Source organism: Geotrypetes seraphini, chromosome 1 (genome assembly GCF_902459505.1).
Source record: "Geotrypetes seraphini chromosome 1, aGeoSer1.1, whole genome shotgun sequence".
NCBI classification, from domain to species: Eukaryota; Metazoa; Chordata; class Amphibia; order Gymnophiona; family Dermophiidae; genus Geotrypetes; species Geotrypetes seraphini.
In genome coordinates, this window is record NC_047084.1 from 303,960,429 (window position 1) to 303,978,287 (window position 17,859).

At 43.6% G+C, this 17,859-nt stretch overlaps 1 protein-coding gene across 1 annotated transcript in view; it reads left to right on the plus strand.

Moving 5' to 3' along the window:
• Window positions 1-17,859, plus strand: part of LOC117365127 (dedicator of cytokinesis protein 2-like) — a 1,549,644-nt gene that overhangs the window by 363,176 nt on the left and 1,168,609 nt on the right. Inside the window, exon 23 of the mRNA XM_033955120.1 lies at window positions 11,058-11,169. Within this exon, the coding sequence (XP_033811011.1) occupies window positions 11,058-11,169 (112 nt within the window). The remainder of the gene's footprint in view (window positions 1-11,057; window positions 11,170-17,859) is intronic.

Here is a 17,859-nt window from a genome sequence, read left to right on the forward strand (position 1 = left end):
GGTGCTGAGGCTGTAGCTCTAACCACTGTGCCACACACTCCCCTAATTCATGATTAAATTGTATTTCTTTGACATTTCTGGGACACAGATTGTAAAGCGTTTGACTGGCGCTGTCCGCCCATCCCCAATTACTGGAGTTTCCATCAAAGACCTCTCTAGTCCTTCCTAAATCAATTTGCCATACAGGACACAGACCATGCCAGACTGCCCAGTGCCAGTCTTAGGGGAAGATTCTTAAAATTTAACGTGCCTTTAACGCGGTCGCTGAACCTGCTCCAGCTGGAGCAGTGGGGCAGTATTTTACTGGCCAATTATTAGAATGGCTCACTATGTTCTTTTCCGAGCTTCCTAGCTATCTCCGACTCCGCCATGCAAATGTAGTACAACAAGGTCATTAATATTAAAATGAGCACTCTGGGTGATTCTCTGTCATCGCCAAGTAATTCCCTAACCTCGCTGTAGTACATTTGTAGGCAAATTTTTCCGCCATATGTGGCTAAAGAAGGAATTAATCAAGCAGAGTTAGGGCTTTAAGTCATGTTCTTTGGGCCTTAATAAGACTTAGACAGCCCTAACTCTCTTTGATCAAAAATACTGTGGAGATATTTAAGTTACCACAGGGTTAGGACAGGGGTGCCCAACCTGTGGCCCGAGGGCCGCATGCGGCCCCGTGAAGTATTTTGTGCGGCCCCAGTTGAGGGCGATGCAGTGTTTTCCTCTGCTGCCCCCAGGTGTTTTCCATCTTACCGGCTCCTTCCTCTGTCTTGCTGCAGCATTTGCGTGTTTGTGCAGCCCCAGAAATAGTTTTTTCGGCCAGTGCGGCCCAGGGAAGCCAAAAGGTTGGATACCCCTGGGTTAGGAAGTAATGAAATACAACATATGCATATACATGTTTTACTTCTCATTACTATGCAAATACCTAATGTGACTTACACTGATATATCACAAATCACATTAGGGATCAAAATTACATTAAAATAACCCCAGCTTTTTGACCTTCACTGTATGTAGGAGAATTATGTATGTGTGTGTGTGTGTGAGGAGAAGATGGGAGGGCATACGACTGCTTCTTATTTTTCCTGTCTCCTGCCAGTCATGATTTGTGTCAAGCTGCTTGGAGAAGATAATTAGAATGCAATATTCACAAATGTTTCACAGCCTTTAACTTGCTCCCATAGGGACCCTTTTGCTAATCTTCAATAAGCACTAATATGCGCTTACTACAGGTTAGATTCCAGTACTGCGGAGTGCACTCAGGTGTCCTACGGTAGTTTTAGAATTGGTATATGCTACTGTGGTAAGGTCTGGATGCACTCCTCAAAACTGGGAAGGTAACAGCAGAGAACCTCACCTGGATCAAGCACCAGTCTTAATTGGATAAAGGTTTTCAGGACCTTTTTGGACCTTGACCAACTCAGCAACTTCCCAGGCAGCCTGCAGATACCACTGACCTGCTATCAACCGGTGCCTCTCCTCCTCGACAGCGTCTAGCTGCACACCAGGAATCTCGCCACGGCACACTGGTCTAAATGTAAAGGCTTGCTCCATTTGGCTCCTTAGAGTGTTTATAGACTATTCATGCTCACTGAGAATTCCTCCTTTCAAAAATAATTATTTATTGATGGTGAATAGCTTCCATTTGGAGACATCATTAAGGGACTCATTTCAAAAGAGAAAAACTTCCAAGGAATGGCATAAAGGGGCAGATGAAGCCATCCGCACAGTATGCAGCAGCGGCGAAAAAAGCCAACAGGATGCTGGGCATCATAAAGAAGGGTATCACAACCAGGACGCGGGAAGTCATCATGCCACTATATCGGGCGATGGTGCGCCCGCATCTGGAATACTGCGTTCAGTATTGGTCGCCGCACCTCAAGAAGGACATGGCGGTACTTGAGAGAGTCCAAAGGAGAGCAACGAAGCTGGTAAGAGGGCTGGAAAACTGCCCATACGCCGAGAGGCTGGATAAGCTGGGTCTCTTCTCTCTGGAAAAGAGGAGGCTCAGGGGAGATATGATAGAGACCTTCAAAATCCTGAGAGGCATAGAGAGGGTGGATAGGGACAGGTTCTTCAGACTGAGAGGGACAACGGGTACGAGGGGGCACTCGGAGAAACTGAAGGGGGATAGGTTCAAGACAAATGCAAGGAAGTTTTTCTTCACCCAAAGGGTCGTGGACACATGGAATGCGCTCCCGGAGGAAGTGATCAGGCAGAATACAGTACAGGGATTCAAACAGGGATTGGACGGATTCCTGAGGGACAAAGGGATCGTAGGGTACTGAAAGGGGTGCGGGGACAAAGGGTCAAGAATTGGATGGGAAGATAGGACTTCGATGAGAAACCAAGGGATGATTCAGACAGGTCATGACCTGTTGGGCCACCGCGGGAGTGGACTGCTGGGCGTGATGGACCTGTGGTCTGACCCAGCAGAGGCACTACTTATGTTCTTATGGACGCTTTTCTTGCCAAACCCTTCCAATTCTCTATTTTTTGAAACCTATTTTCTAGATGTATATTTATGCTGTTGATCAGTAGTTCATCTAAAACTCAAGGTGATGTGGGGTGTGGGCAGAACTAGGGAGGGCTTATAACTTGGTAGGTCTTCTGCCATAATTAAACATTTAAGAATATGTTCAGGGCACAATTTGGTTCATAGTCAAATGCGCACAAGACAAATGCACGCAGTCAAATATGCACAGACATTTGAGGCAAGACAATGAAGCGCAGGATACATGTGCGCAGGTCTATATCGCGCAAGCCAGTAGCGCACAAGACAAATGCATGCGGACACATGCGCGCAGTCTATTGTGCTAGACAATAGCGTGCAAGACAAATGCACGCGGAGTCCTGCGCGCAATTGTCTCATGCGCAATTGTCCTGCTCTGAAATGTCTGGGCATATTTGACTGCGCACATTTGTCTTGCCACCGTTTTAATAATGATAAATACCAAAAAGGTGCCCTAATTGAATAGATGGCCACTGGAGGGATTCAAACATGACCCCCCAGTAGTCATTGACCCCCTCCCAATCCCAAAGATACATATGTGAATGAAACAGTACATACCTCCCTGAATGATAGCTTCAGATGTCACGGTGAGTCCTAGTAGAGAAGCAAGGCGGTGTAGTCAACCATAGAGATGAAGTTCTGGCCAATATCCCACCCTAACTACTACATTTATGGTAAATTATGTGAACCTTCCAAAAACCACCCAAATCATCCTGTTCATACATATAGGTGACACCTTCAGACAAGGGATCGCCGACCTTAAAACAGGTCGCACCGACAAAGGCCAGCCTTTTTCTTCGGCCCCAGCACTGTTGCCTGCTGGCCGCCGGAGCCCTCGTCTGTCTCCAAGGGGAGAGGAGCGTGGGAGCACTGCTCCGCCCCCCTCCCGAACCTGCAAGGGATCGCCGACCTTAAAACAGGTCGCACCGACAAAGGCCAGCCTTTTTCTTCAGCCCCAGCACTGTTGCCTGCTGGCCGCCAGAGCCCTCGTCTGTCTCCAAGGGGAGAGGAGCGTGGGAGCACTGCTCCGCCCCCCTCCCGAACCTGCAAGGGATCACCGACCTTAAAACAGGTCGCACCGACAAAGGCCAGCCTTTTTCTTCGGCCCCAGCACTGTTGCCTGCTGGCCGCCGGAGCCCTCGTCTGTCTCCAAGGGGAGAGGAGCGTGGGAGCACTGCTCCGCCCCCCTCCCGAACCTGCAAGGGATCGCCGACCTTAAAACAGGTCGCACCGACAAAGGCCAGCCTTTTTCTTCGGCCCCAGCACTGTTGCCTGCTGGCCGCCGGACCCCTCGTCTGTCTCCAAGGGGAGAGGAGCGTGGGAGCACTGCTCTGCCTCCCTCCCGAACCTGTAAGGGATCGCCAACCTTAAAACAGGTCGCACTGACGGTGTGCCGCCACGCTTTAGCACGCGCCTTGGTGAAGCGCCTGGACGAACAGACCTCCAACAGATCGGTTCTAGGAAAGAATAACCTCCCATCTTCACTGAGCGAGAGACAGTGACCAACCCTGGTCCCAAGTGCGCGCCTCTTGGGACCAAGCGACGGTGAAGAGACTGTGAAGGGTCTGCAGAGAAGGCCTCCTACCAAATTGGAAGGTCTTCACAGACAGAACCTCTAGACGATAAGTAAACTCCCTTTGCCAGTCCCTTTTGTCTCTTCCATTTTACCCCCAGCCATCAATCCTCCCTCGGCTGGCCTGCTCTCCAGTCATCCCAATCCCTCCTTTGGCTGGACTGTGTTTCCTCCTCCCAATCACAACCTCAGCCTTTTTACCCCATTCTCCCCACAGATAGATCTGTATCATGGCCTGCCCCATCTGCTTACCACTTTTTCTACTCTACCTGATCTGGTTCAGAATTTGCCTAATCAACTCACTTACCCCAACCCCTATCCCTGTCCTTAACCCCTCATTCCGTCCGGTAAAATCTAAAACACCCACTATCTCTCACCGCACATTATATGACTACTCTGAAGCAGGCCCCTTCCCAATACCAATTCTGCCACCACTACGCAGACCGTCCAAACAACACATAAAAAAACAACGATCACTAAAAAAACTAACTTACTCCCACATCTGTCCAATCGATCCGACCAACTACCAAAACCTACATGGCTCCTACTTAAATATAAGATCCATGAGGAACAAGTCCATACTAATTAAGGACTGGCTGAAAGAAACCAACCCTGACTTCGCCCTATTTACAGAAACATGGCTATTATCCGACAACGATATTATTATCCAAGACTGCCTTCCCCCAGGCTTCAAAATTTTATCGCTAGCTAGGACCTGGGGTAGGGGGGGAGGCCTAGCCATAATTTTTAAAGACAACCTACACTGCTCTATTCTAAACTCAAAATCCACTCCCAACCTCGAAATTCTTTCAGTCTCACTATCATCCAAATCCCTAACAGCTGCTTTAACAACAACTCTGTTTTATGTTCCACCAAAAAAATGGAACCTTGCCAAGGATGACTTCTTCGAATTCTTACTAACTAACTCTCTATCTTGCCCTTACAACCTACTATGTGGAGATATTAATATCCACCTTGAAAAAATAGACCAACCTGAAACCACAGAACTCTGGTCACTCATCTCTTCACTAGGGTACCTCAAACCCCCCCCAGTTAAAACCCATCAAAAAGGCCATCAGCTAGATCTTGTTTCTTTCTCTTCTCGAGAGCTACCTCACCCCAAAATAATCTGGAAACAAGAACACTGGACCGACTCACTATGGTCGGATCATAGCCTCTGCAATTTTGAACTTGATTGCCAACTAAAAACTATGAGTCCAACAAATTATATCCCAAACACAAGAAATAAAAAATTCCATACCAGCAGAGGTAAGATAAATCCTGTAGAATTCTGGTCTCACTATGAGATCATATCAGAACAAAACAAACAAACCGATCAATTCATGAACTCCTGGATTACTGATAGCACCAATAGCCTAAATAAAATGGCCCCCATCAAAACCCGCAGAAAGAGAGTTAAAAACCTAGAGGGCTGGTTTGACACAGAACTGCTAATGCTAAAGAGAGACCTAAGAAAATCGGAAAGGCTTTGGCTAAAATCAGGAACGCAAGAGCACAGAACCGCCTGGAGATTAAAAGTAAAAACCTACAAAAATCGATCCAAAGAAAAACGCAAAAACTTCTATGCCCTCAAAATTGGCGACATCTCAACCAACAGCAACAAGCTTTTTAAGCTGGTAAATGATCTATACAATATAGAAACATTTATCAACACACCCGAAGAGCCCACTCTAACAGCAAACAGCTTGGCGGATTTCTTCACCTCCAAAATACAAAAACTAAGATCCTCTCTTACCGACCCAACCAAGCCCCACTGGTGTTACCCCATTCTACTAGACTCAGGCGATTCCAGAGCTGACCTGTACTGGAACACATTCTCACCCATAGACTGGCAAACTTTTAATAAACACTACAATAAGTATGCCAACTCCTACTGCAGACTGGACACCTGCCCCCCTAATGTCATGAAATCGGCCCCAGTCCATTTTAAGGCCAAAATGCTGACTTGGATCAACTCTCTACTATCCTCGGGGAAGTTCCCAGTAGAACAAGGGCACATTATGATTACACCAATTAAGAAAAATACTAAAGAGCCTTCTAACATGGCCTCCAACTTTAGACCTATCGCCAATATCCCCCTGGTTACCAAAATAGCAGAAGGGATAGTAAACACCGAACTCACCACATACTTAGAAAAACACAATATCTTGCACGACAATCAATCCGGCTTCCGGTCAGGTCACAGTACCGAAACAATTTTAGCTTCCCTGCTCGACTACCTTCATCAACTATTCAGCCAAGGCTCTTGTGCTCTAATATTGCAACTCGATCTAAGTAGCGCATTTGACTTGGTTGACCACGACACTCTACTAGACTGTCTGACTTCTATTGGAATCTCAGGTCATGTTCTCAATTGGTTCCATGGATTCCTGACAACAAGAACCTACAAGGTGTTCAAGGACGATACTACCTCCTACAGCTGGGACAACCCTTGTGGAGTCCCACAAGGCTCCCCCCTGTCCCCCACCCTATTTAACATCTACCTTGTCTCCCTAGGAAATCTCCTACAAAGCTTAAAGCTCAAATTTTTCATCTACGCTGACGACATCACAATAATCATTCCGCTCTCTTACTTTACCTCAGAGTTTCTAAACTCGCTATCCTTCACCCTAAATCAGATCGAACTTTGGATGTCAGCATTTAGACTAAAGCTAAACCCAGAAAAAACTAAACTCCTCTTAGTATCCCCAAACGACAAAATTAAGGAAACTACGATAACCATCAATGGACTTGACTACTGTATTGAACAATCATTAAAAATATTAGGAGTCACTTTAGACAAGCATCTCACTCTGGAGAAACACACTGACCTAGTGTTTAAAAAAAGCATCTCGGTACTCTGGAAACTCCGCACCATTAAAAAATACTTTGATGACACCTCCTTTCGTCTGCTGGTCCAATCTTCCATTCTTGGTGTCCTAGACTACTGTAACATCATTTATCTAGGCGCCTTCAAGAAAATCACCAGGAAACTGAGACTGGTCCAAAATACTGCCATCCGCCTTATCTTTGGCCTGAAGAAATGGGAACACATATCCCCTTTCTACAACAAGTTGCACTGGCTGCCATTCGAATCCAGAGTTCTATTTAAGTTTTCTTGCATCTGCTACAAAACCGTATCTGGTATGTCACCAGCCTATCTTTACCCCCACTTCAACCTGAACTATAATAAGAAAAGCTCCCGCAGATCAACTTTGTTCGCTTTTCCCTCACTGAAATCGTGCCATCTTAAAAGATTCTTCGAACGAACCTTCTCTTTTCAAGCGGCCAAACTAAATTCATGGCTCGCCCAAATCATACTTGACTGCTCTTCATACCCCCCCTTCAGAAAAAAGCTCAAAACTCTACTTTTTAACGGACCAAATCCCTAACGCTCCCCTCTTCCGCCATAACGTTTCCCCTTCTCCACCTTAGAAAACAGATCAAACCCTTCTTTGCAACAGACCTATCCCTTAACGCCCCCTTCCCCCATCTCCCCCCCCCTCTCCTCTTCCTCTTTTTCCGCCCCCCCCCCCTTTTTTTCCCAGCTAATATGCTTGGTTCCCCCCCTCTCTTAAACTTAATTGTATCCTACTACAGCACACTCTGTATGTACCCGTATTTGGCCCTTCCCTCACCTTAATTGTTATTGTAAACGAGTTTGACCCTACGATTGCTTTGATATGTTTCCTCTTTTTCTAATCGCACTGTATGTAATTCATCTATCTGTTGTGAACCGCCTTGAACTCCCTGGGTATGGCGGTATACAAAATAAAATATTATTATTATATTATTATTATTGCTGTGGTGTACAGTTGGGTCTAGTGGGTTTTGGAGGGCTCACTAAACACTATAAGGGAGTTATAATAAGATGTGTTGCTGGGACTTTTTATGTAGAATTCATTGTAGTTCCCACTAAGGTTCCCTACTGCTCTGCTGGGATGTCTGTGTGGCCAATCTACTGAAGCTGCTGGTCCTCCTACATCCCAATGACTTGTTTCGTGCATTTTTCTTTTGAATGTGTTTTTTTCAGAAAAGTTTCAAAAAGATAGACGCATATCTGAAAAATGGTCATTTTGGAAAAAAAAAACCCAAAAACCAAGATAGACATTTTACAGTTTTGAAAATGGGCTTGTTTGGTACTGGATTTTTGTGTGTCTTCTGCAAAACATCCAAACCCAGATTTGGGTGTCCTATGAAAAATGGCCCTCCATATATGTATGTTAATTAGGTTTAGTATTAGACATGAAGGGGCCCGGGATAGAAAATGGGGAGGAGCCTATAGTCCACCTGCAGGCTGTACCTCCTTCAGCTTGAGACAGGGTTAGGGCCCTCTGTGGCATGGAGAACCAGGGCAACTGCCCTGTTTGCCACACTAACACCAGTCCTGATGTTTATGCTCACCAGAGTTCCTGTACTGCAGATTCACTTACTATTTGAACAGTCACCCCTTACCTATCCTGTAGGTGCAAGAGTGAGGCACAGGATTAACAGTCTCACACTCTAGACAGCTCTTTGTGTGGGAAGAGTGAGTGCATAAGAAGAGAAGCTGAGAATTGAAATATGAGAGAAAAGGAACGGAAAAGTTCTAAATTGTCCCCATCATTAGAAGAAAAAAAAAAAGGAAAGGTGAAAATGTGTCACATTCTGCATTGCAACTGCCAAGCAGCTGGTTTCCTAGAGCTGGTTTCTCTGTGTAATGGGGCTGGTTTTCTAAGAGAGATACTAAAGAAAAATGTTTCATAATGATATGCAGCTCTTCTGCCAAGCTCTTTATTAAGATTTCATGTGAGAGGAATGTTGTCTTAATATACCAGAAGTGTGTGACAACCAGGGAAATTAAGCAAACAAGAAAGACATTTAGATAACCCCTTCAATTTCCTTACTTCTTGACTCAGTATACCTGCTTCTTATACAGCGAGTTTCAAATCACGGTAGCTTATATGGGAACACCACTAGAAAACTCAGGAGCACCACTAGAAAAAGGGCTTTTTTGGGTTGTCCCCAGCTCTTTGGAGCAATCTCTCATGGGAGAGAACTTGATTATAAGAAATTTCAGGAGCTGCTTAAATCCTGTTTTAAACAGGCCTTTAATCTACAAATAGGTGTTCATAACATTAGCGACTTTTATTCCGCCTTTACCTTGTGGTTCTAGGCAGATTATAAAATAAGTATTCTGGACATTTCCAGGTGAATTACAGGATTAGGAACAAATAGCAGGGACAAATTACAGGTCTATTACTTAATCGGAAAGATATAGGATCAGGGATTATTTTGATTTGGTCAGTTAAGGCATTAGTTTGTCTTGATAAAGTTCCTGAATAACAAAGTTTTTATTTCTCTTTGGAGAGGTTTGTAGTGTGGAGTTGTGACCAGTAGGTCGGAAAGGTTCAGTGTTCTAATCTTGGGGAAAACACACTTAGATGGAAGGTGAAAGACTGTGCTCTTGTTGTCTGGATGGTTCGGTCTTTTCTACTTGTTCCTTTCATTATCTGCTGATTTTAGTTGAATAAACATAAACATCAAGAGGGAAATTCAATAAACGCCTTCTAAACTTAGGCACCGGGAGGCGCCCTACTGGGGCCTAAGTTAATTGGGACATGTCGTTTGAAACAACAATTAACATTAAATTTTAAGCGCTTACCGGCGCCTAAACAAAAGGCGTCAGAATTACGTCTCCAGAGGCACCTACTGGGGCCTATGGGTGTGGCTAACGCTGGAAGTGGCATTAGGCACCATAAAGCGCTTACATAAGGCGTGATTCACGGCAAAGATAGGTGCCAGAGATGTAGGCCTTGAAAACCCTTGCCTACATTTACGGTGCCTATCTTTCTCAGAGGAGTGACTCTCTATATGTAGGGTTACCATATGGCTCCAGAAAAAGGAGCACAAATATATCAGACACACAATCTAATCTATTTTATTTTTACTAAGGTTTTCTAATCACAATAGCATATAGACAAAAAAGACCTTAGGTATTCAGGTAATAACCCGTTTAAAGACCTCAGCGGTGCAAACTGTGTGTCAGTTTTCATACACAAATTCACTAGCACCAGAATCTTCATCGGTCTATTTTTATTTTATTTTATTTTAATTATTTATTTTAGTTTTCATTAGGAAGATATTATTATTATTATTCAAATACTCATCTCTTTGGGAAGCATAGCAGGGGATCTTCATCCAACATAGGCTATGTTTCACCCAGGGGGCTTTATCAAGGTATTTCCCCTAGCAATAAGAAGAGATATCAGTAAATATAAATAAATAAATATAGCTCAGCTGTATCCAGCCTTAAAATTTTTGACTATCCCATAGATACAGCCCTTAAAATCTATAAGGATAGCCTTATTTAATATAGCTTAACATAAGTTACCTTAGTTATGTCGGTTCCATGAATGCTATTCAGTAAAGGTCTACAGCAAACATGGCCGCGGCTTTTTTTGGAGAAATGTATACGTCATGATCTCATACGTAGCCAATCAAGGCCCCGAAGAATGACATGGAGCTGCTCAAAAAAATCCACTTTTGTTCTTTAAAATTTAAACGTTCTACAAAGTTACCATCCTCCCACCCTACTCTAATGTAGGCTATAATTCTCCATTTCAAATCTGAAATTTTGTGCTTAAACTCTTGCCAGTGTTGGACCAGAGAAGCCCCTCTGGTCCAACACTGGTAAGAGTTTAAGCACAAAATTTCAGACTATCTGTATGGCATTGTCGTGTGATTGGCATGCAATCGGCGGCCACTCTTTAGACAGCTGCCGATATCGGCGCCATATAATGAATCCGGGCCCTAGTGCTAAACTGAGGCCAAGGCACTGCCACATATTTATAAGCTGCAGGTTACACAAAAGATTCTAACAATGAAAATCCTCAGAGCAGTCTCACTAAATGTTTTGCTTGTAAAATGGCTTGTTGGAAAGATGCTTTCTGATGAAATGTGAAAGAAAAGAGCTCTAATAACCCTTTTATGTTTCAGACTCTATGAAGGGAAAGAAAAGAAAGAGTTCCAGGAATCTCTAGAGAAATTCTTTCAGGCCATCAACAACCTCATGAAATCAACATTGGAAAGCACAACCCTGCTGTCTCAGGTAAAGCCACCCAGCTGTGCCATGTACACCATAGTTTCTCAGGTCACGGAATCCTGCCATGTGTAGTGTATCATATAAGGCAATCACAACATCTTAGTGCCCCGAAGAAAGGAATCTAGCTGTGCTTGCAACACTGAAGGAACTGGGTTTTTTTTATTCATTTACTTTTTTATCTTTGGTCTCCTTACTTTGAGGGAAGGGAAGGGGTAAGGGAGTTTTATTGACAACAATAGCAGGGGGACCAGTTTATCATTTGCACCTGCAACAGTTGGTACCAAACCAAGCCCTTTACACACACACACACACACACACACACACACACACAAAATATATAATCTTATGCAAATTTCCTGGTAATACAAATGCACTGATCTATGTACACTTCTCCCACCGTATTCGCAGTTTCGATTATTCACAGTTTTTAGCTTGCTGGCTCCTCCCCCAAATTATATCAGCTTGCGTAGAGAAATCGCTGATTCCAATGATTTACAGAAAAAAAATTGCTGATTCCCAGCACTTTCTTCACCGTGTTTTGCCTCTCCTTCAGGAACAGGCAAGGTTTCCCAACATGTTATTCACGGCTTCACCATATTCACGATGGTTTTTAATAGAAAACAGCCAATAACATGAAAAAGTTATTCACGGTTTTTCTGTATTTATGGTTCTGTTAATCCCCTATCACAGCGAATACGGAGGGAGAAGTGTAGTTAATATTGACCTTTGCTTAACTCTGTTTTAGATCTATGATAGCAATAAGCACATGGACAGTGTCTGCTACTCATTTTTGTTATCCACAATACATAAATAGAGTGTTACAGCCAGTGTTAGCTAGTTTTCTTTATCATGATTGAAGCACATAATGGAGCTCATAATCCAGTCAAGACAGCCTAAAGCCTTGTGACCTGTCTGTCTTAGAAAGCAAAGTGCCTGCTCTTCAAAAAGGGAACACCAAAAAGCCTATTTTAGACTGGTCATGGAGTGAGGAACTAAAGAATTTAGGTCAGGAGGTGCCTAATTTCCCCAGTATTTTATAAAACACTCTGACAAATGCCAGCCCTTTTGTAAAATCCCTATATTGACTCTGGTGAATATGCCTGTGTTACTGGCACAAAGAAGGCCAACAGTCATTTTTACCAACACAGATGTGCACAAAAGGAGCATGGTCCTATAGGGGTTTTCATGTGTAAATGCAGACAATTACATCTGCAGGTGCCAATTTTGCAATCTACATTATAGTAGCAGGATATTGCACACTAACACCCTCTTTTACTAAGTTGCGGTAACTGATTAGCACACGCTAATCAGTTAGCGCACCTTAATAAAAGAGGGGGGTATATACAGAAAACCCTCTCAATTCCAACCCTCCCAATCTGCTCCCTGATAGCACAAGATTATCCTAGATGCTTCTGAATCCACTCCATAAAACATTTCAGTCCCCAAACCCCTGGCCTAACTTCATGAACCACATATCCCCTGAAGCTCTACCTACATTTTCCATAAACCCTACCTCCCCAAACCCCTCCTGATATATCCAGTACCCCACCCCCAAACCCTCTACAGCATCATGGAAACCCTTTTCCAATCCTCCTAGATCCATTCTGGCTCTTACTGGGAACTCTCCCTGGTGTCTAATGTCTATAGTCCAACAGATGTCCAGGTCAAAATGGCACTTCTGACTCTTAGAAATAATGCTTTGGTACAACTGCTAGGTGTCAAAGGTATCATTTTGAACCCAGGCATCCAAAAGAGCAGGAGCAACCAACTTGTTCCTAGCTATGCTACCAGGGAGAGACCACCAGCAAGAGTGGGGGTAAGTCTAGGGGAATAGAGGACTGGTAGTGATGATGTCAGAGGCGCCAGAAGCTGGGTTATTTGTTTTGAAGTGGTTCAGTGGTGGGTGTGAAGTTATGAATAATGACAGGAGGGATTCAGGGGGGTTGTTGATGTTGTTGTTATGGACGGAGATTAGAGGAAGGTAGTCATGATGTTGGAGAGGGTATTCAGGTTTCCGTAGGAAGAGTGATAAAGGGTCTGGCAACATCTAATAGCCTTTCAAAAAAAATGATTCCTTTGATTACTGTGCAAAAGAAAACTTTTAAATCATCATACTAAGGAGTCACAAAAGTTCTAAGATCAGTTGTTTTTTTAGCATTATGTCCTAAGTGGTTTATGTTCAGGGACTTAAGCATTTTTTCCTGTGTCCCAGCGGGCACATACTCTATTTAATGTACTTGGGGCAATGGGGGATTAAGTGATAAACCTACCTGCTCACTTCTTATAACAAATTAAACATACTGTTCAATCTTGTATCATGTGCTCTACTTTAACAAGGAGGAAAAAAAAGCCTCAGATCCCCATCCTCAGCTAGTACGAATCTTGCTAACGACTAGATAGGGTAAGAACCTCACAGGCTTCATAAAACCTTCTTGCTCACTGTTGATTTTAATCTCAATACGGATGCAATTAAACTCGAATATCATTTAAGTTTCAAGTTTATTGATTTTTGATATCCCGATCATAAAACAAATATCTGACCGGTTAACAATAAAAAAATGTAAAATAGGAGAGTAAGAACTAGTTATTGGTGTGTTGGAAAAATTAGCGAAAACATATTAGACATATACTGACAAACATGACCATGAGGAGAAATGGGAAGGAAGGAAAAAGTTACATAATATTAGAGGAAATGAGATAGAGGGAAGGGATAGAACATGAAGGACAAGGGTGCATGGTATAAGAGATATGCGCAGAAATAAAGGAGAGCTTTTGGGACAAGGATGAGTAAGTAAGTGGATATAAAAGATTAGGATTTGTTAAAAGCATCCTTGAATAGGAAAGTTTTAAGATTAGTTTTGAATTTAGGTAAATGAATTTCATCCCGAAGAAATTGAGGGAGAGAATTCCATAATGTAAGGGCTGTTATAGCAAAATTAGTTTTCCTTGTATAGTAGGATTCTTTTAGGGAAGGGATGAAAAGGAGTTTTTGGTCCGTAGATCGTAAGGTACGGGGAGAACTTTGAGGAATTAGTAGTTTGTCCAGAAATAGGGGCAGATGGGAAAGTTTGATTTTAAAAGAGAGCAGTAAAATTTTATAAATTATACGGTGTGTGACTGGGAGCCAACGAGCCTCCTTAAGAAGCACAGTTCTATGCCTATATTTCAAGCAATTCTAATCCATTTATATTTATAAAGTAGAATAATACAGGCAGCAGTCACTTATCTTGTGAATTGCCACCGTTGTTATTGCTTCAAATCAAATTGCCTGCAAGAACAGTTTGCCAGTGCTGTGTGCAGTGTCCTAAGTGCCTTCCTCCTTTATGTTGGCACATCAGCATTTCACTATTCGCTGCATCAGGGTGGTAGGACGTGGCCTTCTACAATGAAAAAAAACTTCCATGAATCTGGATTAAGCGACTTACCCAGGGTCACAAGGAACAGTATGGGATTAGAACCTACAACCTCAGGGTGCTGAGACTGTAACGCTAACCACTGCACCAGTATGCATCTCTATTTCAGAGAAGTCTCTATCTGGAGTTTATAGAGTTTCATAATTATGCTGTCTGCTTTGGGAAAGGAACATGCTCTCTCAGGCCATTTGTGCAGATAAATTGAAATTTGTTGTATCTAAAACGATTTTGGCAGGAAATGAGAGGTCAATGTATATAGAATCTTGTAACGTTCTTCAGAGGTGCCCAACTGTCTGGCCCATGGACATTAACCTGTTCCAGAAATGTGATTCGGATTTAATTATTTTATTTGAAGTTCAGACTTTGCCATTTTTAGTATCTGATAACAGTACTACCTTTAACCTTCCCTCGTTATTTCTCTCCCACTTGTCTTTCCCCACCCACCCTATTATCTTCTAAAGGGGTGGTTTTGGGATAAACATTTGGAGCACTATTTTACATAAATCATAGAGATCACAATCGAGATATCTAGGGCAGAAGATGCTCAGTTCTGGTGGTAAAATATCTACAGGAATCAGTGGCATAGCAAGGGTAAGTGGTGTCCAGGACAATGGTGCCCCTCCCCCTGCCCCTTCCCCCCCCCATGTGCATGCCCCGCCCCTTCCCTTCCCTTCCCCATAACTTTTTTAATTTTCCAGGTGAGAGCAACAGCACAAACTTGCAGCCTTTGTCGTGTTAGTTATCCCTCTGACATCATTTCCTAGGCACGGGACCTGGAAATGACATCAGAGAGAGCTGACACCAACGTGGGCAGCAAGTTTGTAACGCTGCTTGTGCAGGAAAAATTAAAGAAGTACAAGGGGAAGAGAAGGAAGGGGCACATGTGCGTGGAAGGGGGGGGGGAGACAGTGGATGGGTTTCTGTGCCCTTTACAAAGACCATGTCCAGGATGGACCCCCTTGCACCCCTCTTACTAAGCCAGTGACAGGAGTGCACATGCAATTGTTGGCCTATACAGTGGGAGCAGCCATTTTACCAAGATAAACATGAACAGAACAAACCTGGCAGTTTCCCTGTGAGGTGTTGACATGTGCAAGTGGAAGTGGCAATTTCACACCTTCAACGTCTAAGTGACATTACTTTCACATGTAGCTGCCCCCATTTTGCAAGTGTCACTGATTGAGTAGTAAGGCTACACTTTTTTAAAGTTGGTTTCATGTTAGAGGTAGAAGTAAATTAGGGGTGTTCAGTCAGAAAATGTAGTTTCATGTCATTTCTCGTGCTGCTCTGGGAATGTTCATTTCTTTTTATTTTTTTTTTGGAGTATATTTATTAGCAATTGCAAAGGGAACATACAACCAAAAGGGAAGCAGATAGAATCAGTGTAAAACAGGCAAGCAACTCAACAAGAGAAAGAACATGGCAACAATGAGACAAAGTACAATAAACCCTCGGTTGGATGCCCAGTACAATTGATATTTTAAGTAATATGGAACCCCCGTCCAGACACAGCCAAACCACAGACAACTGGCCTCAAGTCACAACAACCACTCACCAGGCACCCCAGCAGTCATACCCCCCAAACAACCATACAAGCATGCAGCTACCCAGGGAAGAAAGGAAGAAGCGACAGCAGCCCCTAGATGAATCAGAGCAAGAGATCTGAAGTCTCAAGCGCAGTACCAGGACACAAAAGCAAAGCTCTCCGCCAAAGAGCTATGTAACACCGGTGTGCAAGGTGCCGAGACTTAGGAGTGCGCTGTTTTTAATAGCGGCCTACCTCAGCCAAACGAGCAAGCCACTGCGGGAAAGAGGCCACCATGTCACCACCCAATGTTGCAACAGAAGCTTTTTTGCCACCAAAACAGCCTCTCCAGGGTGCAGGGGGCCCATATGGGCCTGTGGGAGGGGAAGGTCTGTACTAAATGTCTTTGGGTACTCTCACTCACCATTTTTGGGAATGTCCTGCCTTCGACCTGTGGCTGTAAGTTCTTCCATTTTTGGAGCGCCTTGTTCAACGCGCTGTGCCCTGGGACTATGGTTTACTGTTATTGGGGGATCAGCGTGGTTCGATTGAGGGAGGGTTCACGCTGCCCCAGCAAAAGGTTCTATTGTTTTATTTTATTCTGTAATCATGAGAACAATATTGTTAAGACTGCATGCTCTTTCAGAAAGAGCATGCGCTCTTTCAAAAGACCATACATGAGCATACATTATTGAAGAAGAGTGGTACACTCTTTCTCTATAGTGCACACATGCTTGCACTATTCACACATGTCTGTAATATCTGGAAAAAAGTATGCATTCTAAAACAGTGCACACTATTGAAGACACACTTATATGAGGGGTTGTTGATAAGTTCTCAGCCCAAGCAACCGACTTGCTAAATTCTGAGCGTTATTTTGCCACTGTAGTGAAAAGAGAGTTCTCTTATTTCTTTAAGTGCCAATTTGCAGAAACGAAATTCTATGGCCTCCTTTTATTAAACTGCGCTAGCAGTTTTTAGCACCGGGAGCCGCGCTGAATGCTTCACGCAGCTCCCGGCGCTCATAGGAACTCAATGACCGTCAGAAACAGTGTGGGGCATTCAGCGCGGCTCCCCATGCTAAAAACTGCTATCGCAATTTAATAAAAGGGGGTATATGTTTTTGGCATTGTTTCAGATCATTGATTAAATCATCTATATATATAAAATCGGAGGTATGTATGTGTGTGTGTATGTGCCGCGATCACGCAAAAACGGCTTGACCGATTTGAACGAAACTTGGTATGCAGATCCCTCACTACCTGGGATGATATGTTCTGGGGTCTCGCGGCCCACCTGCACACATGGGCGGAGCTACAAACAGAAAATCAGATTTCACCCATTCATGTCAATGGAAAAAATGTTAAAAACTGCCATTCTCACAGTAATTCAAAAACGGCTTGACCGATTTGAACGAAACTTGGTATGCAGATCCCTCACTACCTGGGGTGATATGTTCTGGGGGTCTCGCGGCCCACCTGCACACGTGGGCGGGGCTACAAACATAAATTCAGATTTCACCCATTCATGTCAATGGAAAAATTGTAAAAAGCTGCCATTCTCACAGTAATTCAAAAACGGCTTGACCGATTTGAACGAAACTTGGTATGCAGATCCCTCACTACCTGGGGTGATATGTTCTGGGGGTCTCGCGGCCCACAACTCTATGTTGCTTGCTCAAGGCTGGGTTCACCCAATAATTTATATGTTCTTGCTCCAGGAGGTGAAACTAAAATTGTTGTTTATAATCACGTTTTG